Below are 24,383 nucleotides of genomic sequence, written 5' to 3'. Positions count from 1 at the left end.
CACAGTAAAAATTATTGCGATTTGACACGAAAATGAATTTGTTTTTAATACTTTTCCGATAACTGTTAAAGTGGAAAGTTATTATTGTCTATCGTGCAGATCGAACGTATATTTAAACGAATCGAGAGACTTCTATAAAAGATTAATGTCTATGGAGCGTATTGCATCCATTCACGAAACATTATTAAATGTATGTACTTAATTTTTTAATCTTAACAATTCTTATATATAGGCTAAAAAAAGTAAACATTATGCACAATATATAATTTTATCTTTTCAATTTTTATTACTGTTTTATATAATTAATTTCTTTAAAACTGTAAGTTTTAAAGAAATTAAATCAATTTAAAAATAACATTTGAAAAAGTTATAATATAGATACAGAGGACTTCGTTCTTCGTAAACATCGTCTATGGCAGGAATGGACGACCTTTTTCTATGTAATGGCCGAATTTCAAAACTTTTGAACTGATGCAAGCAGCATACAAAAGAAAAGAAATGGGAAATGTCGGCAAATTACAATTCTTTATTCAAATAAAATTATAAATTAGTATTGGCATACTTAAATTTTCTTCTGGCACAGATGTATACGTAATATATAGAAAATATTTGGTTAAATACTAATCACTGCTAGTTTTAAATTACTTTCGATGTGTCTGTTAGCCGGTTTCTTGTTTTAATTTTTACTAAATTTATTGCGGAAAAACTATTCACATACATAAGTCGTAGAAAATAACGTTTGAGTTTTTGCTGCATACTTCCTTAAGCTGGAAAATTGTTATATTTTTTCATATTTTATGCGACGCGGGCCGCAGGTTGCCTATCCATGGTGTGCCCAAGTCGTCTTTTGCATTTTTGGTGTTTGTTTATATATACAATCTATACTTGTTTTCCGTGGTATCCTTTTCCTTAATCTTCCTCTAGATAATAATTAGAAGGCTAAGAGGAAGTTTTTACCATCCAGGATTATATTGAAAAAGGCACTCTTCCCGCACACGAAAGAGGTACACGCGTAGCAGACCTGCCATCTAAAGTCAACGGTGTGTTTTGCTGTTAATGGAAGATAGCAAATACAAGCAGCATATATATTCTTAAAAGTGTAACAAGGTTGACCTTCCAAGAGATCAAATGTTGTTGGACAGTAACCAAAGCTATCAAAAGTATTCGTAACTGAAGCAGGCCAACTTTTATTATCAGGTTTGACTGCTGTTAACAAAACATTATGAGTAATTCGGCACAAGTCGTACGAGGGTAACATCATAACTTTTGACCGAAACAGACGAATAGCCTTGACAAATTTCAATTCCAAAGGAGGTCTTCCCAATTCAAGACGAACTGCAGAACTTGAAGCTGAATGTTCTATTTTAAAGTTTCTTAAAATATTTCATCTGTACTTTTTCTAGTTTAGACAGAAACTCCAGTCCTCAGTCCGGGAATAAATAAGTCATCATAGAACCAATAAAAGCGTCAAAAAGTTTACAGATTCTTCTCATAGAACTTAGCCTCATTCGTTTTTGTGATGTAAGCATATAGTCTGTGTTATTCTGCATATCTTTGGATATTAAACCGAAGTGATAATTATACGCACCAAAAGAATAAATATGTATTTCTACACGCATAAAATATGACAAAGTACTAATTTTAGTATTATTCACAAATATCTTATCAGATTTAAGTAGTCTGCCTCCATTACGAAAAACCATTCCCTTTGTTCTTTATAAGTTAACTGTAAGATAATTTTTTTGGTATATTTAACTAGCAGAGAAAGTTTTCGTTGGAAAACCGTTTTTGAATCTGTCCGCAGAACTACATTATCAGCGTACATTAAACAATGCAGGTGAACAGATTCTTCAAGAGCAAATTCCGAAGTTTCAGAGGTAGAAAACGATTGCGGTAAATCCTTAATAAATAATATAAATAACATGGGACTTAAAGATTTCCCCTGAGGCAACCCACCACCAGAAACGACACCCTTAGTATTTGTCAGATTGTCTCTCACCTGATATCTTGTGTTACAAAATATATTTTTAAGTTGCTTAATGAACGAAGTTGAAACTCCTAATGAATGTAACTTTTCCCATAAAATATCAAAATTGTTTCTATCGAAAGCCTTTTCCAAATTCATAAATATCGAAAAGATTTTACGTATTTTACTTGACAGGACATACTGTATCAAACCATTAAGTATAAAGATGTTGTACATAGTTTTTCTTCCTCTAACAAATTGTCCTTGACACTGGAGATAACATTAAATTTTACTATTCATTGATTTAACCGATCTGCCATAATTCCGGTAAACGATTTTCTAAAGGTATTTAACAACGTTATTAAACGATAGTTTTGAAAATTTAGCAATTTCTGAGCATTTTTACAATGCTCAGGAAAAACATGTTTCCTTAATCATGTTAAATAGTATGAATAACTCTATACACATTTTAATTCAGAGAGTGAAATGTAATCATATAAAATAGGAAAGACATATCACAAAATCAAGAATCGAATCAGAACTTGGATGGCAAAAGTTATATTCTAAAAACCATTCCCCGTCGTGAAGAGGAATTTGATTATCGGATTTCTTTCTCTTATTAACAAATAAATTGTGCTTGTTTACATTAAGCAATATTCGATTGCTTTTTCTTATTAAAAATGTTTTTGAAATACATTACGAACGAGCAATTGTTTATTGTCATAATGCCAGGCTGTCAATTTTTAATCATACTCCTAATTTATTTAATTTCAAATATATGCTTTCCACCTCAAATTAGTGGTGGCTTGAACCTATACATCATACTTTCTCTGTAAGAACAGAGTCGTGCCAATCGTCTATCTAACATCTTTCGGAAATTTTTGTAATTGAAATAACGCGACTACCGATTTCCATCCATTGTTCTTATATAGTTAGTCAGTGCCTTCTGCCAATTTGGTTTACAACTTAGATCTCGAATTTCATCTATATAACTGCTTTCTCAAGAATGAAGAAATACAGACGGACGGACAGATGAATGGATGCAAGTGAGTATCTATAAGTCTACTATTTTTCAAATTGCAGCATAACAAAATGAAAAATATATACGCTTAAGTGAACGGTATTCGTTCACCCACCTAGTCATAGATAGTTTGTCTTGAAGAGTGTACGATCCTGACAATTGGTTAATGACAACAATGCGGGTAACTGAGTGGACAGGTAATTAATTGGCTGAGAAGCGCTTGAAGATAATTGGTTAAATAGACATTTAAGTAGACTACAACAGAACGGACAGGTATCTAAGTAGACACGTAATTTAGTGGACAAATCTGGTAAACGATAACCCGGTGGATGGAAATTGAATATATAACAACTGCGTGGATAAACAATTTTGTGTATAATCGTGTATAATAAAAAAATAATAAAAACTATTAAACCTATAAAAGACTACAATTTAGCATTACATATTTTAATTTCAAAATTATACTAAACAGTACAATTATTTATAGGTCATACAAAAACAATAATTTTCAAATCAGAATTCAAAATGTCGCATCAAGTTGCATAACTTTTCCGGGTGAAAAATACAACGACACATTAGTAAAATTAAAATTGTGCGGCGTCATCTGTTACCAGATTTTATTTCAAAATAAATATTGCAGTATTAATTATTATAAAATGTAAAAACGCTTAATTTTGAGGGTAGAGACAAGTTTTTAAGACATTGTAAATGCAAATAACAACTAGAATTTTCTTTAATTCTTGACCCCATTTGAAATACGATATACATGCATCATCCGTCTATCTCCCAATCAACTGTATTATTAACTATAAAAATTTTAAAGTCTCAATGCATACAAGTTATCCTGAAAAGTTTGGTTTTTTAATATCTACCCCATTCTCAGATATTAAATGAAATATACCCCAAACACATACAGGAAATCTTCATTAATTCGAACTCGGATAGTTGGAAATCTTGTTAGTTCGTAACTGTACTTTTGTCCCGGGATATTGAGACTTACATCTCTACTGATTATTTAGTATTTCATATTCGACATGAAAAATCTGTATGTTAACTCTTTTGCTTATATGAAAGTACTGTACCTAAACACTATAAGAGAACAATGGACCAATAACATTTATAATTTGATCAATAAGACTGTCCAGAAAATCTTGAGTGTTGTATTTCAAATTTTAATATTTTATAAGATCTTTAATAACTGAAACGTTTTTTTAATTGACGACTTTACTTTTTTCTCATCAAATTCGCGATTAATGCATTTGTCGTGTATCGGAGTATTTTTAAACAAACAAATAGCAATATAATTAGAAATATCCATTAAATATCTCTGTGGAAAATAAATTTAATAGTAACAGTGTGTCAACTGAAAATATAAAAACGTATTGATCTAATACATTAATTATTGTGTTGTTACTACTTTAACGCTTCTAAGATTTTGAACCAGACGAGTATTTTGAAAGTTCAACCAGAACAAAATAACGTTAAAAATTTCTTACCTTTGTCTGTTGAAAATTGAGTGTCTCTTACACACTTGTCAGTTTTAGTGTTTTACAATGTTCCGGACATATGAAGAAAAAACTTCCAAAACAAACTCATAATCGGGATCATAAATTTCCTTCTACACCAATTTATAGTCTCATAGTATACGTATAATATACGCAAGCAATCTATAGCAGAGCATTAATTTTCATTATGATAATAAATGAATAAGAAATGATTGATTTCAAATTATTCATTAACAAAATATGATTTTAGATTGGCTTTTTAAGACTATTTTTTAGTTTAAATTTAATTCCAAAATACTCTGGAGGGATCCGACTACCCCATCATTAAGCTTCTACACCATTTTCTCTCTATTTTAAAGGCCTAAAGCATTTACTTTCTGAATCTTCACTGTGTGTTAAAAATTCTTTGTTTGTTCTCTATCTTCTCGTGTGAGGTACTCATAGATAAATTTCAAGCAATCATATCTTTCATTCTGAAAAATAGTTTTAATTAATCGACGGTTATAATTTTTTTTGTATTAGTAACGTCATTTATTTGCTAGTGGCACGAGAACAGACAATTTATATTTTCGTTGGTCACGATTTCGTTTTCCATTACGTGTCACGTCAAAGTGCCGTATATTCGTGGAGATGGTCCTCCCTTTTATAATACTCTTCCTCTCCGTAATTATAGTTTCTGAAGCAGCAAATTCTGGTAAGTATTGCAAATTTAACAAACTGTCGTTTGGTAATATTTAAAACAAAAGATTTTATTTATAAATTCTACTATATAGTTTGTAATTTAGGACGTCCACTAAATCTTTCCCGAAAGAAAACATTGAAATATACTCTCTCTATAGCAATTATTACATGAATCAATGTAAAGAAACTTATATCCTGTAATTTATTAAACTAATGTGTGAGGTAGACAATAGAATTTCCGACTCTACTAATGTATATACTGTACTTATAAATTTCCAACTTCTCAATACTCTCACCCGCATTTAGACGGTCTGATCCATTGGAAAAAATGATCCGTTTCCTCTTATCAAAGGACTATACTTGCTGTTATTAGTGTTTTATAATGGCACCAAGTGTTGTGCTAAACCGAAGTATTCGAAATAAGAAATTACATCAACCGGTAAGGTCTATACGAAATTACGCGATTGAACAATAACAACGGCATTTTCTGTGTATAAAATGCGAAATGCTACCTAACGAAAAAGATCACACTTAATCATATTTAGATTATCTCAACCACTTCGTAGAGTTAATATTACATCTTAAATACTCTCACTTTCTTAGCTTTAACGTATATAACACGAGAAACTATCGTAATTGTGTCAAACTTCATGTTTCGAGTGTTTGCAAATCTCTGTGTTTTGAGACAACCTGAACCCAATAATGTCGAAAAATACAGTGAAAAGTTCTGTTGCTATGTATTCGTGTGTGTGTGTGTAAGCGTCTGTTTTGTTTAATATTTAATGATGAGTAAATATAATGAAACGAAACTTAACATAATAACTTTTTATACGGGGCATTGGAGCTGTTAAATTATAGAGGTTGAAAGTCATTAGAGATGGAGACAGTTAAAAAACATGTAACTCGANAGTGAAAAGTTCTGTTGCTATGTATTCTTGTCTGTGTGTAAGCGTCTGTTTTGTTTAATATTAAATGATGAGTAAATATAATGAAACGAAACTTAACATAATAACTTTTTATACGGGGCATTGGAGCTGTTAAATTATAGAGGTTGAAAGTCATTAGAGATGGAGACAGTTAAAAAACATGTAACTCAAGAAAGATCAGACTTAATAAAGATTTTAATAGTTATTAGCATTTATAATTTTCTAAAAATTTCAAATATACGCTTAAATTTAAGGTTTTTGTCTTTTTATGACAATTAAAATTAACTTATTATAATTGTGAATATATCAATTTAAAATATAAAAGTTACGTTTTAAAAAACTCTCACAACACATGATGATGGTGCCACAGTCGATTTTGTTTGTGCTAATGCGTAGTACCGCTTATCAGACAAGTTATGTGAGAAACATGCAATTCGTTGCTGGATGTTTTAATATATAATTTTTCAAGAAATAAATATGAAATTTATTTATTACAGAGAATCAAGAATATAAATCCAATAGAGAAATGGTCAAAGATCCACATGAAAATTATGTGAAGTATACTTTCACCAAAAGACAGAACGGGCGGCCGGATGGCCGAGCGGTCAAGGTGGCAACCTACCGCTCTGGGGGACCCAGGTTCGAATCCGAACGGGTCGAAAAAAAATCCGGGGAATTTTTCGGGATGTGGTCCGTTCAGATACGTCTGGCCCTGTCACTCACCACCCGGCAGCCCCATTATGTGCCTGGCCGAACCCATAATGAGCTTGCAAAAAGAGGCCCTCTTAGTGCCCACAGGGCGGAAAGAGTGAAAAAAAAACAAGACAGAAGGTCTCCTGGTGAAAGTATACTTCACATAATTTTCGCCTAATGTTTTCTATACTAAATGCTAAATTTCAAGCCTCTTCTCAGATTCCAATCTCAAGAATAAATTATTCTAATTGTTATAGTGAAGTTTATTCAGTATAGGCCTCGAACTTTATAATAAATTTTATAATTTTTTTTCGAGAATTGCTAAAAAAATGTTTAATTTTAATATAAAATATTTTATATTTAATACATGGCATTAATTATTTTTTAGATATGAGGAATCAAACGAATGTCATACGAATTACCACATCAGCCGTAAGTACCGTTTAATATTAACCGAAGCAATTGCTTTCATCCGAGTAAAAAACATTGCGAATGAATGAAATATAATAAACTTTCTGCCTGTTATGTACAGTATATAAAGTGGGAAAACATTGAATTTTTTTCAAATTTGATTTTTTTGTCTTTTTCTAAATTTAGATGTTTTGAGAATTGAAGAACTTGAAATATCAACAAAAAAAGTAATTTCGCGCGCGCGCGTGTGTGTGTGTGTATATATATATGTGTGTATGATATTCATATTTTGAGAATACAAAAAAAAAACGTATTAAGGATTTTTTTCCTAGTCCTTCCACGATTCGTTAGAAGTATCGATACCTGCAATATACTTTTAACGTGTATCATTACTTCAGAAAGTTTCCACTTTTCTATTAATTATAGCGGCGTTTGCCGAATATAACGACAGTAATTCGAGAATAATAAGTTTATCATTTTTACTTTCAGTTAGGTCTGTTTTTCAATCGTCCCTGCCAAGAAAGCCATTTTAGTGGTCGTAAGGCGCTTTCGTCATTGATCTATAAAACGTTAAATGCCAGGTAAGTAAAACTTCCTGTACGTTTGACAATTGTTACGTAAAACAAATAACTTTATTTTCGCAACGTGTTTATTTATGTAGCAGTATTTAGTGTACAGACAAAATTCCTTCACAGTATATCGTAGTTCTGAAAACTGAAATTTGTTTTCTATAAAATTTATGTTAAATATTTACGATATCAAATTTATGGTTTCTTTTCATCGACGTATTTAAAAGTAAATTTTCGATTTTGATACACAGTGTTGTTTGGAACTAAAGGGCGCAGACTTTGAATATGAATTTTTGGCAGGAGAAAGGATAAAGATGGTCCTATTAATATATATCTAGAAATGCACAGGTTTTGTTTCTCGATATCTGAAACTCATCTTTTGTAGCACACAGATCACTTAAGAAATGCCTGTTTCAAGCCCACCCACTTCGTGGATTTCGAGTCATCAGAAAAGTATTTTATACACTGAACTATTCCTCATGTACAACAAACTTTGTGGAAACGATTGAATGCTGTCTGCAATGCCGTTCACATATATCCTAAAACGTGTAAAAATGTCTATCATTCTATAATGAGGCATGTGACCACTTTCCTCGAGACGCGTGAAAGACGCTTTAAGCATTCTGTCCAAGGTACCGTACATATGCCACACTGTAGTCCAATATTAGGTGTCGTGTGGGAAGCTTGTGACGACTACTTGTGCCGTCTGTCTCGCACCAGTACATTTTTGGACATGTCTTAATATCAAAACTTTTGTTCTCATAAAAAACTAGCAATTTACTCCAGAAGTTTTATCTATGAAATGAAAGCATTTTGTTGAAAAATTAAGTCGAGCATTTTTTTCCAAATTTTGATGCGATTCGATAAGAAAATGTCTTGAAATTACAGTAGAAAACGCTAATGCCTCCATGAGAATTAAAGAATTTTTTAATAATTCTTACTTTGATTTTTATTTGTCACTGGAAATTTCACTGTTCGGTACCCAAAAGTCCTGGATTTACTAATGTACAGGTTTGTCGCTTTTCTAGTGCTCAAGGAAACGGACGGGAGAGTGTCTGATGCTGTCAACCGACATTAAAAAATCTGAACCGGTAATTTACGCTTCCGTAAGAAAATTCGTTACAGGATTGCGTAGGTTGTCTGTAATTAGAAGGGAGCAGGTCTAACCGGCTGCTATAGATGTTTTACAATTGCACCATTACCGAGAGAAACTTTTATCTATCATATCATAACTTATTATTATACTTCGTTTAGCTCGTGTCAATAAGCATTATTTTGATTGCAGCACCTCCTTCTATCAAGTTTTAAAGATGAAAATAATGTAGACATTTCGTTTTTTGTGGACATGACTGAAAGAAATATTCTAAAACGTTTTATGCCAATACGTAAGTAGAATACACAACATACATACATTGTCTCGCTTACTTCATTTAAAATAGATGCACCGGCAAAGACTGACAATATAAAACTTTCGAAGTATTCGCGTTTACTTTCTTTATCACTTCAAAAGTGGCCATGACAGAAGAAAGGCTCACGACATCATCTGCAAGGCATTCACCAAAAAGACAGTCGATGGACAATCTACTACAGTTAATTTAAAAATTACAACGATCCAGACTTTTTGCTTCAACACGAACACCATCCAGTCAGAAGTTCCACTATTAGTGGACGTACTCCTGCAAGTAGTAAACGATAACCACGGTTGACCAGAACTGGATAAATTGACAAAGTTCGATATCAGCACTAACACTAAAGATGACTTTAGACGAGCTAATCAGTNCAGTCAGAAGTTCCACTATTAGTGGACGTACTCCTGCAAGTAGTAAACGATAACCACGGTTGACCAGAACTGGATAAATTGACAAAGTTCGATATCAGCACTAACACTAAAGATGACTTTAGACGAGCTAATCAGTCTATGACAAGAGTTTCTGCCTCATATACCTTACAGCCCAGAGTTGGCAGCTATCGATTACCATCGAATTCACATCGCACAGAACATTATTGTAAATATATAGTTCAATGACATTAACAAACGCTTGAGACTTTCTGCAAAGAAATGTTTCCTTCTATACTCATTGTATTTTTGCAGCAAAGGTGAAGATATAATTCATATTCGGAGTAATTACTTAAAAACTGAAAAGTAATCGTTGTTGGGTTAATTGTCAATAAAGATTTCTCTTATAATATTTAAATTCCTCCTTTACAATTTGAAAACTGCCTAGCATTTTGTCACAGTGTATTAAAGTTAATTCAATGGTTAATGCAATGTTCCACTCTCAATACTACTTTAATCTTAAGAATAATTATTTATTTATTTCCAGTTGCGTATATGGAAAAGTGTCTCCGAATATCCCGAGAAAACTTTTTAGTAATCTACGGTTTGTTGAACTATTTCAGTTAAAAAATCAGGTATTTATTATTTAATTTAATTTTTTTACTTTACTCTTTGTTCGTACAATTTAAAAAATAAAACATCTCATTAATATATTTTAAGTATTTGCTTAAAAATATGATCAACTGTAAATATAATTGTTTCGAACAAATACAATCAACAATTTCTGTTGGCCTTTGTTATTTTCCATTAGTTTTTATGAGGAATCCATGAGTGTAATAAAAAGTGAGAGTACGTGGCATTGTTGAGATACAATACAGTGAAAGTGATAGTGCCACGAGGCATTTAGGCAGCAAAATGGGAAAAACTTGCATTGCACTCGCCTAACGGAAAATGGCCGCCAAAAATGAACAAAACACAAGAAAAAATTATTCAACGCCGAGCAAATGTATGGATCGCTTTTCTCTGCCAGGCAATTGTATTCCTTCTTTGCACGCTTTTTCTTAATACACACTGTACTCAGAAAGGCCTTCTCAGAAGCTACATTACTAAACTCAAATTAAAACATTGAATCAACACCTCCGATTACAAATTCAATTTGTGCATTTTGTCTAATTTCTAACAATATATGATACGTATGAATTAAAAGATGCGGTTTTTTTGTATTTATTTTCATTTAATTCGATCCAAAAACAAAAAAATACACATATTAAGTTTTATCTCGCAATAAATTATGTCAATTTAAACCTTTTGAAATTTGGTTTGTGCGAAATTTCAAACGATGGTGTCATCATTCATGGCCAGGGTAAGAACAGCCCCATCTATTCTTGCCCGCCAATGTAGTATATTATTGTACTGATAAATTCATTATCTATTAATGACTTTTCCATTCGATTATTACTTGAGAGGGGACAAAGTACAGTGATGTCTTATTCGGGCAAATTTTACACACTAGGATTGTTGGTATGGAAACTTTTAGATGCCAGCATTTTATTTTGTTAAAAATGAAATGACGTCTCACTAACACCACGTAAGCAATGAAAGGGTAAGGATCGGTCTTTCCCTTTGGCAATTGAAAGGACACTGCGTGACTTTGCCTAATCCGAAATGCATTGATATATTCCATCAATTATATGTATGAACCATATTTTCTATTTCTTACAGGATGCAGATATTGCTCTATCTACATTCGAAATTCAGTACGAACGTTCTCAATATGTAGATTTTGCCATACCCCATTTAACAACTTCATTCACTTTCATGATACAAGTAAAAAAAAATGAAATCGATTGGCAAACAATTGTAAGTGTTCTTTCTTTAGAGGTGAGTTTTGCAGTTTTTAATCATAATTTTTATTGGTTAAATATAAAATTGCAAATTCTGGGATGCCTTAACGGTTTCCTTTTATAAAAATTTAACACAGGTGTGGCTGGCACTATTGGGTTGCATTGTTCTGCTTGGATTATATCTTCGTTGCATCATTAGAGACGAAGACGAGAAACCTTTGCCTATAGGCCGTTTATATTGGTTTCTTATCGTAACTTTAACTAACCAAGGTAAGTCGACAGAATTTATGAGAATTACGTTGAAGTACGTCGCGAAAATGACGTTTGTATTAACAGTGCCTAATTCCCGGTTCTGCCCCATGTTTTGGCAAATGAGCAAAAATTGAAAAATAGCTAGAAGTAGTAAAATATAAAACAAATTTAGCCTGTTTTTTTAAAAGAAAATCGTCTATTTTATAAGTAGAAAGTGCAATTTTGTAAAATGGTTCCATTGGTTTGGTCTGATATAAGACTATCATGCAACTATTTAAAACTTATTGAGATTTCGAAAGACATGACAAATCTCAAACCTGATAGATAAGAAGATACTGATAATAGAAGATTAATGACGTTTTGGTTAATAATTAATCATGGCAATAGTTATTTTTAATGGATTCTAAATGAAAAGATTTTCAAGGTTTTTTTCCAGACAAATTTAATAAACACCAGTAACGAGTTGCTCAACTTTTCCGGCAACATGTAAAATTTCGGTGGCACTATCTATTATCACGTTTGACTGAAAAAATTTTATATTCTTAACTATAGGCAAAAGTTGAATATTAAGGGTTTGGACAAATTTATCAGCATTTACGTTTACACACGACTCCCTTTATCTCCACACCCTCCTGACCTTTAACCACCAAAAATTAGAAAGCATCGATCCCCTTAATTATCAAATCTTTCTGCAAAATTTCAAGAATTTTCCACCACAAGCACAGGAGTTATTAAGCTTAAATGAGAGTGAACAAAATCCTGCCTCTACACATTCGCAATAACATTCTTACAGATGAAAAAAACCCGAATTATTTATGTAAAAATCTTGGGAAGTCATTTTTTGACTGATCGCCATACGTTTCCTCTGTCGTATATAACATTGGTGGGAAATAAAAATATAACAGATAAAAAGGTTAAAACATTAAATAAAATTCAGGAATTAAAATTTGCATTCAGAAATACAGTATATGAAAGATTGTCATAATTATAATAAAGCACATATATCATAGAGTTTGTTGATAATTATAATCCGCATAATATGATTTTCAGTCTCTAAACAGACCTAAATTAGTTCATTCGAATGAGGAGATTTTACGAAAAGTGCACTTTTTTTCTTAAAAAGGGACGATTTTCTTTAAAAGAAAACAAGGAAATTTTGTTATCTTTTTACTAATTTTTGCTATTTTTAAAATTTTGCTCATTCGCGAAAACACGGGGAGAACCGGTAAACATATACAGTACTTCCATTGTTTTAGGTGTCAACATAAATGCCATAAATCGACTTAAGTCCAGAATAACTTTCGGATTGTGGTTGTTATCGATTAGTGTTCTGATATGGGGATATGGCAACGTGTTAGCATCGTTGCTGACCGTGCGGGGAAACGTATCCGTCCCAAAGACATTCGAAGAACTTGCATCCGCTCTTGAAAGAAGAGAGTATACCTGCTTCGCGAATATCCATTACGATGAAATTGAAAACTTGAACGTAAGTACAAAATTGTTTTAGATTGTAACCCGAATCAATAAAATGACGTTATTAGAAGTTTAAACGTATAAAAACACGTAAACATTCTTATGTGAACACTGGAAGTGGTAAATCAGAAAACAAGATGAAGGAACCGGATCTACTTCGTACAAAATTTTTGCAAAAAGAAATCTGTATTCATCGAAATAACAATAGTACCGATTCAAAACAGTAGAGCAGTAATTTAAAAAAAGGCTATCTGCACCCACACTACATCTTTGCAACTATATTGTATATCTTTATCCTAAAATCTGTGAAACCAGCTTGAAAAGTAGATCTCGTTAAAAACATCTAAATAAAATAACACTAATCATATACACTAAATATTTCAAATTTCATCCAGATCGATTAATCGGACATAGAAATATTATGGGTCAAGGTTGAAATTATTGCCACGTGTGGCATCGCTTCACTCTATTGTGTTTCCGCTTTCTGCGATCAAGGAAGCAAAAGTGAATTCGCTCATTTACCACTTACAATAGCAAAAATACAGCAGATTCAGTTTAGCGTAATTTCTTTAGGACTGCTTATAAAAATAACAATTGATGGATGACATTAGACTGCAGTTTCCTGTTTTATGAACTTTCATATTAAACCCGCCCCACCAATGGCCAAGAGCTTTTCGTGGCCATTGGCCACGTGGAGTTTTCCGGGTTTTCTCCACGTCTGTAATGCCTAAATAGGAACGAGTTTCCCTTAAACAGACCTCCTGGAAAGCATCCCCCCGAGGCAGATCGCCCAAGTCGTGCGTTGCCATAACTAAACATAATAAGCCCACAATAAATTAATAGGTTTTTAACGACTTTCATAGTAAGTAGAAAATTTCTTTTGTGACTTGAATAAGAATAGAATTCTTTACAGAAATCAAAATTTGGATATGTAAAGACCTTGGCAAAGCACTTCTATTTGAGTCGCAGGTTTTTGGAAGAATATTTATTTAAAGAAAATGATATTAACCTGAAAAATAAAGCTATTGGTACAGGAAATTCGAAAGGCATGGAATTCAACAAAAAACGTTCCGAATTTCTAATGAAGTCTCTTAAGGCGTACGGTGAAACGACAAAAGTCGCAATCGTTGCGCCACCAGGACTAGACCGATTACTAACCATAGATTCTGAGGACCAATATTTTGTTTCCGAAGATATCCTGTTCACACGAAACTTGGCATTCGCCATGAGAAAGGGATTTCCGTATAAAAGTAAAATCGACAAATTGTAAGTTCACTTTTATATCTATCTTCAAGAAGTAGCCTAACCATGATTTAATAATACAATTAATCTGTTTTCAGAATGAGAAGATTAATTGAACATGGAATCTTTTATAGACTGTCTGGTTCAAACCTTTTCAAACCGAAACCAACACCGCATAATGATTCGAAACCTTTGTCTGTAGAAGATCTGTTTGGGGCATTTCTTCTGCTTTTCGCAGGATATACCTTATCGTTCTTTTGTTTTCTAGCCGAAATTTTTGTTGGAAAGATCTGGAATCGTAAATGTCTTTTACAGAAATAATAACTATAATAAGTACAGGGGAGAGCGGGACTAGATGTACTGTAGTTTTTAACGTGTTCTTCAATTTCTTTACCGTAAACACATTCATATTAGTATTTGTATAATATTAGTTACTAATGAATTTGTACACTTTTTGTTATGTCTAGAAAGCTATTCTTTTCTGCACGGCCTCATAATATATAGCTAGATTGCTGCCGATGTTGGAACATCAGCAGAATCGTGCCCGACGTTTCAAACGCCATTGTCAAACTTCTAGGCTTACAGGATGGCGGCGCTGAACGTTCGACGTTTACGTTTTCGCGATGAAAACGTCGGCTGCCACTTCTGTAATACTTTTTTAGACTTAAATTTGGGCATGAAGATGTTACAACCTGTCCGGGTTACGTGACAGTAAATAATTGAAGAAATATTAAATTCCAAATTGAAAACACTGTGTATTGATATTTCCAGCAAACCAATAGCTGTAACGACTCACATAAAGCATATATTTAACTGTTTATTAATTGCAATCCTGGTGGCTTATTCTTTTCAACAAATACACTGTACCCGCCCAACCCTCAAGTCAGATGTATCCAAATGTCTCGTTACAAATCAAACACGCCCAGGACTTTAACAACTCGTCTCACACTACACTAACTTCACCACTTAAAAGGCACTCAATTGCTGGAAATCCCTATAATTTTCAATACTTTTAACCACCCTTACTGCCACACTTACGGAGATATGACTTACCTGTATAAAAACTTGCAATTTTACGTTAACCACAGTGAATATATTTATGACATCATAAAAGCACCTGCGAGTAAACTTATATCCATTCCAATTGACTTTTTTAAAACTCTGTCTGTTCTACACGCACTAAAAATGCCTTATTTTAGCAAGACCATTGTGAAGTTCCGCCAGGCCCACAATTTGGCGGCTAGGCCCATAATGAGGGACGTATTAGACAGATTACCCTCGAAAAATTCGTAGTTTTCACTTCTACTGATTAAATCTGAGATCCCCGGAGTAGTATTCTCGACTATCGGGCCATTGCGTTGATACCAACTGAGTAAAATGAGACATTTCTTTTGTACCAGTCCTGCTCTCTCCTCCTAACTTATTTGCATGAAAATTTAGTGTTTTTTTCTAATAATTCCTTTATCAATATTAATGAGAAATTATTCAAGTTTAATTATAAAAATTGTCGAATATTTCATGTAAAAGTTTACGCTTGATGTAGTGAAATAGCATTGTCTTGTGATATTAAAAGTTATATATAATGTTTTAAGTGTTTCAGGAAATAAAATATGTGCACAGTATTTAAAATCTTTTATTTCATTACTAGTAATTAAACTTTTTGAAGAATTTTCGGTAGAATTGTAAGATAATTCATGATTTAAAACTTTATAATTTCTTCAATTAGGAAGTGTGTGTATCCTTTTTTAAATTGCAAAACTCTTCTGGTAAAACTAACTTTTTATGAAGAAACATTCTTTGTGAGTTAATTTGCCTTTGTAAAAACTGGGAGTGGGTTGCCGGTTTGCGCCTGACCAACACAATTGCCAAGTAGAATTTTTTTGGGTTTTTAACGCCTAAATAAGGATTTGTTTTCTATAAAAGATTGTCATCAAGACATTTTTTTTGGCAGATCGCACTTGTATCACGTACTTAGCTCATTCAATCATACCAAATACGTGTTGCAAAATTTCCGACTGTTTAACTACCCCTAACCGGGTAAATCATCGGTAATTTTAAAATTTGCATAAAACCTGTCTACTAAACATCGTGCTGTTTTTGATCTACTGACGAGTCGTAGTTTGACAATAAAACTGGCGACGATATCCGGATTTTTTAATATTATCATTCTCTTGTACTTGGTGTTCTCAGAAATAATCTATTCGCACATATCACTTGCCAATTGCTTCTCATTTATCCACACTCGGGGAAGATTTTCTTTCTGTCCAACAGCATTTGATCTTTAGGAGGATCGACGTTGTAACACTTTTAACCACATATGTTGCATGTATTGTTAACAGTAAAACACGCCGTTGACTTTAGTATCTTAAAAATGGCTGCAAGATCTGCCACGCGTGTACCGCTTTCGTGCTTCAGGATGAGTTCCCTTTTCACTTCAATCGTGGATGTTACAAACTTCCTTTTAGTCTACTGATCTTTTTCTAGAGGAAGATTACGGAAAGGATGCCATGGATAATAAGTACGGATTGTATACATAAACAAACACCAAAAATGTAAGAGACGACTTAAGCCCAACGTATCAATAGATTGTGTTTATACAACAAGGGATTTTTTCACTTCGCGTGCAGTTCGAACGCAGGAGCGTCGTTTGAACTCCGACCTGAGTTCTGAACGTTTTAGAGCTCCGTTCGAGCTCTAAAAAGTTCGAAGTACGAAGTCCTCTGTATGTATATTATAACTTTTGCGAATGTTATTTTTAAATTAATTTAATTTCTTTAAAACTTACAGTTTATATAAAACAGTAAAAAAATTGGAAAGATAAAATTATATATTGTGAGTAATATCCACTTTTTTTGCCTATACATAAAAATTGTTAAGATTAAAAAATTAAGTACTTACATTTAATAATGTTTCGTGAATGGATGCAATACGCTCCATAGACATTAATCTTTTATAGAAGTCTCTCGATTCGTTTAAATATACGTTCTATCTGCACGATAGACAATAATAACTTTCCACTTTAACAATTATCGGAATAGTGTTAAAAAACAAATTCATTTTCGTGTCAAATCGCAATAATTTTTACTGTGAAGTAAGTGTAATTTATAAAAAATAAATACTGCGTGTCAGAGGTGGACAAAGAGACTTGCCTGGAAAACGTAATTTAAGTTGGCATCGATAAGATCCAACATAACGAGAATGTTAACAATACTTTGACAATACTATTTCTGTATTAAGTTAATTTCGTAGAATCGCAGGAATTAATGCAATGTGCGAGTAACTTGCGGTGTTTTCATAACCTTTACTTTTCTGGCCGTTATAAATAACAGAAATCGATGAAAAACTGACCCCCTTCCAAAATTTTTACATTTTTGCACTCAAGACACTTTGAAACGTCGAGAAATATAAAAACATTCGGAGGTTTTTTCTGTATGTAAGAAAGTTACAGTGTGTGTGTACGTGTGTTTGTTCACTTTTATGACGCTTAATTACTTCTGTTCTTTTTGTCGAAAAATTCTGAAATTTTGCAGGGTGGTTTGTCTATTAGCGGAATTGATGCCATTAAATTTTCATGGTTAAAGGTCAACAGGTAAGAGATAAACGCAGTCGTGTTTATCTCCCATAGAGTTGGATTTAATAAGGATTTTACTCGTTATTAGCATTTAGAATTTTCTATAAAACTCTTTCTACTTTCAAAACTAAGCCTTTTGACATTTTCTAATAATTATAAATATAAAAATATTTATAATGAAATATGATAACAGATGGCGAAACCAAAACTTTAAATGCGAAAGTTGAGCTACACTTTGCTGGTGTGTTTCTTTCACAGTTAAAAGTTTTCGTTAAAAATAAATAAACAAATAAAATAAAATAATCTTCAAAAAGGTCACTTTCATTTAAATTAAGATATTTTAGCAAAAACAAATTCAGTACCTTGCCAAATTATTAGATACGTTGTCTAAAAGAATATTTTTTTATATTATTTTTCTTTTTTTCTGAATATTGTTTAAGAATGTGTATTTTTAATGTTATTCTTATACTCTAGTGTGTAAATTTATTTTTTATATGGCCACACTATAAATGTGAGAAAAATGATCTTTTGGCTACAAAAAGAGAACTCATAGAATTTGTTATTTAGGTATGGCATTGTATTAATTCTTTTTGCCTCTATGTCCATACTTTCATTAATTTTTGATTACCTCTTTGTCTACTTTGTACTTCGTTTATTAATAGAAATCCACTGTAATAAGTTCTATTAATAAACAAAGTTTAAAGTACGGTATACAAAGATATAATCGAAAATCAATATGGCACTGTAGCCCATTGTTAAGAACAAAAATAGAAAAAAATTATAAAGAGTATTCCTTGTCGATTAGCAGCACTGTTGGCCTTTAGACGTGGTCGTACATAATGCTAATTTTTATTTATAGTTTTTAAAAATTTTATTATATTATAATTTTTATATGCAAAAACGTTTTATTACAAAAGACAACAAATATAAATATTATAAATAATTCTACTAACATTTGCGTTATTATTAATTTATTACATAAAACTGAGAAATTATTAATTTTTTGCATGAGTTTAATAATTTGGCAAGGCAAATATTTTATAATCATTGTTATGTAAATTTAAATAATGGTCTTAAAATTTTATGATATAAAATACACAATATGAAACGATCCTTTTTTTAAAATACGTTTATTTACATTTATTTATTTATTATTTTTAATAGAAAACCAGAGCTTACTATTTTGTGAAAAGCAGAGTAACCCAATTAGGTTAAATCTATTAACAATAGACTGAAGTTGACTATAAGATTGCGCAGACTGCAACTGTCTACTAATAATATTTGACCAGTAGTTTTTCCTTTTAGTCTTGCATAATAAACGATAGATTGCTTTAATATCACAATATTTTATTATTTCTTTATTATTACGGGATATTCAAAAATGTTTTCAGCATCCTGTTCTCTAGTTTCTTCGCTGTTCTACAGTCTCTGTCAAACCAAACTGAAGACAACAATTTCATCGTTCCCAGGTATGTTGTCATTCTACATTGTTCAGCTAATGACTTAAATCCAGAATTGCAGAATATCTGTCCTCTATTCCATCACTTAAGACAATATTTACATATTTAACCTAAAATGTTTCAGAATATAAACTGGATTTGTTTTCTTTCTAGATTAGTATTTTTTCTTGTTAATCAAGTTAGATTTTATCTACTTGTCAGTGTCTACCAGGATCTCAAAAATGACCAAATGATAGTCAGACATGTAATCTTCAGAAATAAATCAATTATGCAATCTCTCTACCAGACACTCTTTCAAATCACTAAATCGATTACTGAATCACCCAGTTTGGATGTGTAATTAAAGTCTGCTAATGATTCAAAAGGATATCGACCATTTATTATGTATAAATTATAGGATTTCACTAGTTCAATAAATAAATTCTCTCTTTTATTGCAAATTTTATCATTTGACAGTTGGATGTTTGAAATCGCATCCTTATGATAGTGTCCAGAGTCAAGCTAATTCCTGCATTAAAATAATCTATCAGCATAAGATTATAATCTGAAGTATAATCAGTAATCAAATCGTCCAATTTTGAACTTAAAGTTTCGAAGATAGGAATATGAAGATTTACCAATATAACTATCATTTCTCATAGTCCTTTATTTTACTTCCGGTTAAATTTCACTCTAACAACCATTATATGTTTCCATCACAGCAGCAAGTTTACTTCCCCAGGTCTTTGTTTATACCTAAAAGTAATCTGCTGAATATCTACCTCTTCTTAAACTTTAGTAGCGATTATTTCAAAAACTTTTAATCTACAGTTAATGTTTTTAACTCTCGAACACAGTGGAGCTGTAGACTAAGTCTCGATCAGTCCAAAATATCAGTTTCAGAAATATGTTTAGCAAAACCACTATCATTCAGATTAGTTAACAGGGTACCCTGGAAATTCTATGTTCAAACTTTCAATCCCATTGAAATCACCTTTCAATCCTATCACTTCCTTGAATGGAACAATGAAGGTTTTGAGAATTTGCCATTTGATTTTCCACTAAAAAATCAAATTTTTATAATTTTCCTTTATCTAGGTCGTAAGTATATCTCTCAATGCCAACTTCCGGTCTCGCTGACTTCAAAGAAGGTTCTCTTGGAGAACTATATCGAATTACAATAGATGCCGATGATTGAATTTGTGAATGCGGTGGAGTACGATCAACAGAACCNGTTCTTCAATTTCTTTACCGTAAACACATTCATATTAGTATTTGTATAATATTAGTTACTAATGAATATGTACACTTTTTGTTATGTCTAGAAAGCTATTCTTTTCTGCACGGCCTCATAATATATAGCTAGATTGCTGCCGATGTTGGAACATCAGCAGAATCGTGCCCGACGTTTCAAACGCCATTGTCAAACTTCTAGGCTTACAGGATGGCGGCACTGAACGTTCGACGTTTACGTTTTCGCGATGAAAACGTCGGCTGCCACTTCTGTAATACTTTTTTAGACTTAAATTTGGGCATGAAGATGTTACAACCTGTCCGGGTTACGTGACAGTAAATAATTGAAGAAATATTAAATTCCAAATTGAAAACACTGTGTATTGATATTTCCAGCAAACCAATAGCTGTAACGACTCACATAAAGCATATATTTAACTGTTTATTAATTGCAATCCTGGTGGCTTATTCTTTTCAACAAATACACTGTACCCGCCCAACCCTCAAGTCAGATGTATCCAAATGTCTCGTTACAAATCAAACACGCCCAGGACTTTAACAACTCGTCTCACACTACACTAACTTCACCACTTAAAAGGCACTCAATTGCTGGAAATCCCTATAATTTTCAATACTTTTAACCACCCTTACTGCCACACTTACGGAGATATGACTTACCTGTATAAAAACTTGCAATTTTACGTTAACCACAGTGAATATATTTATGACATCATAAAAGCACCTGCGAGTAAACTTATATCCATTCCAATTGACTTTTTTAAAACTCTGTCTGTTCTACACGCACTAAAAATGCCTTATTTTAGCAAGACCATTGTGAAGTTCCGCCAGGCCCACAATTTGGCGGCTAGGCCCATAATGAGGGACGTATTAGACAGATTACCCTCGAAAAATTCGTAGTTTTCACTTCTACTGATTAAATCTGAGATCCCCGGAGTAGTATTCTCGACTATCGGGCCATTGCGTTGATACCAACTGAGTAAAATGAGACATTTCTTTTGTACCAGTCCTGCTCTCTCCTCCTAACTTATTTGCATGAAAATTTAGTGTTTTTTTCTAATAATTCCTTTATCAATATTAATGAGAAATTATTCAAGTTTAATTATAAAAATTGTCGAATATTTCATGTAAAAGTTTACGCTTGATGTAGTGAAATAGCATTGTCTTGTGATATTAAAAGTTATATATAATGTTTTAAGTGTTTCAGGAAATAAAATATGTGCACAGTATTTAAAATCTTTTATTTCATTACTAGTAATTAAACTTTTTGAAGAATTTTCGGTAGAATTGTAAGATAATTCATGATTTAAAACTTTATAATTTCTTCAATTAGGAAGTGTGTGTATCCTTTTTTAAATTGCAAAACTCTTCTGGTAAAACTAACTTTTTATGAAGAAACATTCTTTGTGAGTTAATTTGCCTTTGTAAAAACTGGGAGTGGGTTGCCGGTTTGCGCCTGACCAACACAATTGCCAAGTAGAATTTTTTTGGGTTTTTAACGCCTAAATAAGGATTTGTTTTCTATAAAAGATTGTCATCAAGACATTCTTTTTGGCAGATCGCACTTGTATCACGTACTTAGCTCATTCAATCATACCAAATACGTGTTGCAAAATTTCCGACTGTTTAACTACCCCTAACCGGGTAAATCATCGGTAATTTTAAAATTTGCATAAAACCTGTCTACTAAACATCGTGCTGTTTTTGATCTACTGACGAGTCGTAGTTTGACAATAAAACTGGCGACGATATCCGGATTTTTTAATATTATCATTCTCTTGTACTTGGTGTTCTCAGAAATAATCTATTCGCACATATCACTTGCCAATTGCTTCTCATTTATCCACACTCGGGGAAGATTTTCTTTCTGTCCAACAGCATTTGATCTTTAGGAGGATCGACGTTGTAACACTTTTAACCACATATGTTGCATGTATTGTTAACAGTAAAACACGCCGTTGACTTTAGTATCTTAAAAATGGCTGCAAGATCTGCCACGCGTGTACCGCTTTCGTGCTTCAGGATGAGTTCCCTTTTCACTTCAATCGTGGATGTTACAAACTTCCTTTTAGTCTACTGATCTTTTTCTAGAGGAAGATTACGGAAAGGATGCCATGGATAATAAGTACGGATTGTATACATAAACAAACACCAAAAATGTAAGAGACGACTTAAGCCCAACGTATCAATAGATTGTGTTTATACAAGGGATTTTTTCACTTCGCGTGCAGTTCGAACGCAGGAGCGTCGTTTGAACTCCGACCTGAGTTCTGAACGTTTTAGAGCTCCGTTCGAACTCTAAAAAGTTCGAAGTACGAAGTCCTCTGTATGTATATTATAACTTTTGCGAATGTTATTTTTAAATTACTTCAATTTCTTTAAAACTTACAGTTTATATAAAACAGTAAAAAAATTGGAAAGATAAAATTATATATTGTGAGTAATATCCACTTTTTTTGCCTATACATAAAAATTGTTAAGATTAAAAAATTAAGTACATACATTTAATAATGTTTCGTGAATGGATGCAATACGCTCGACAGACATTAATCTTTTATAGAAGTCTCTCGATTCGTTTAAATATACGTTCGATCTGCACGATAGACAATAATAACTTTCCACTTTAACAATTATCGGAAAAGTATTAAAAACAAATTCATTTTCGTGTCAAACCGCAATAATTTTTACTGTGTAATATAGAAAAAATAAATACTGCGTGTCAGGGGTGGACAAAGAGACTTGCCTGTAAAACCTAATGTAAGTTGGCATCGATAAGATCCAACATAACAGTAATGTCAACAATACTTTGACAATACTATTTCTTCATTCCGATAATTTGGTAGAATCTTGGGAATTAATGTAATGTGCAAGTAACTTGCGGTGTTTTTATAACTTTTACTTTTCTGGCCGTTATAAATAACAGAGATCGATGAAAAACTTCAGTCCAAAATTTTTACACTTTTGGACTCAAGACACTTTGAAACGTCGAGAAATATAAAAACATTCGGAGGTTTTTTTCTGTATGTAAGGAAGTTATAGTGTGTGTGGAGACGTGTGTTTGTTCACTTTTATGACGCTTAATTACTTCTGTTCTTTTTGTCGAAAATTTCTGAAAGTTTGCAGGGTGGTTTGTCTATTAGCGGGATTGATGCCATTAAATTTTCATGGTTAAAGGTCAACAGGTACGAGATAAACGCGGTCGTGTTTATCTCCCATAGGGTTGGATTTAATAAGGATTTTATTCGTTATTAGCATTTATAATTTTCTATAAAACCCGTTTCTATTTTCACAGTTAAAAGTTTTCGTTAAAAATAAATAAACAAATAAAATAATCTTCAAAAAAGTCACTTTCATTTAAATTAAGATGTTTTAGCAATAACAAATTCAGTACCTTGCCAAATTATTAGATGCGTTGTTTAAAAGAATATTTTTTTATATTATTTTCCTTTTTTTTCTGAATATTGTTTAAGAATGTATATTTTTAATGTTATTCTTATTCTCTAGTATGTAAATTTATTTTTATGGCCACACTATAAATGTGAGAAAAATGATCTTTTGGCTACAAAAAGAGAACTCATAGAATTTGTTATTAAGGTATGGCATTGTATTAATTCTTTTATGCCTATATGTCTTTACTTTTATTGATTTTTCATTACCTCTTTGTCTACTTTGTACTTCGTTTATTAATAGAAATCCACTGTAATAAGTTCTATTAATAAACAAAGTTTAAAGTACGGTATACAAAGATATAATCGAAAATCA

At 32.2% G+C, this 24,383-nt stretch overlaps 2 protein-coding genes across 2 annotated transcripts; both read left to right on the top strand.

Annotated features, from left to right (window-relative positions):
- Window positions 1–5,102: 5,102 nt before the first annotated feature.
- LOC111613401 (glutamate receptor 2-like) lies at window positions 5,103–13,152 on the top strand. Its single transcript, XM_023354748.1, has 7 exons — window positions 5,103–5,186; window positions 7,181–7,224; window positions 7,693–7,784; window positions 10,097–10,184; window positions 11,272–11,430; window positions 11,531–11,663; window positions 12,902–13,152. The coding sequence occupies exons 1-7, from the start codon at window positions 5,123–5,125 to the stop codon at window positions 13,150–13,152; spliced, it is 831 nt and encodes a 276-aa protein (XP_023210516.1). The 5' UTR covers window positions 5,103–5,122.
- A 974-nt stretch (window positions 13,153–14,126) lies between these two features.
- LOC111613402 lies at window positions 14,127–15,886 on the top strand. Its single transcript, XM_023354749.1, has 2 exons — window positions 14,127–14,384; window positions 14,459–15,886. Exons 1-2 carry the CDS (start codon window positions 14,167–14,169, stop codon window positions 14,679–14,681), a joined length of 441 nt encoding a protein of 146 aa, XP_023210517.1. The 5' UTR covers window positions 14,127–14,166; the 3' UTR covers window positions 14,682–15,886.
- The last annotated feature ends 8,497 nt before the right edge of the window (window positions 15,887–24,383 follow it).

Source organism: Centruroides sculpturatus, unplaced genomic scaffold (assembly GCF_000671375.1).
Source record: "Centruroides sculpturatus isolate CEXI.00-Female unplaced genomic scaffold, Cexi_2.0 scaffold1615, whole genome shotgun sequence".
NCBI classification, from domain to species: domain Eukaryota; kingdom Metazoa; phylum Arthropoda; class Arachnida; order Scorpiones; family Buthidae; genus Centruroides; species Centruroides sculpturatus.
This window is presented reverse-complemented; position numbering and strand designations above follow the sequence as displayed.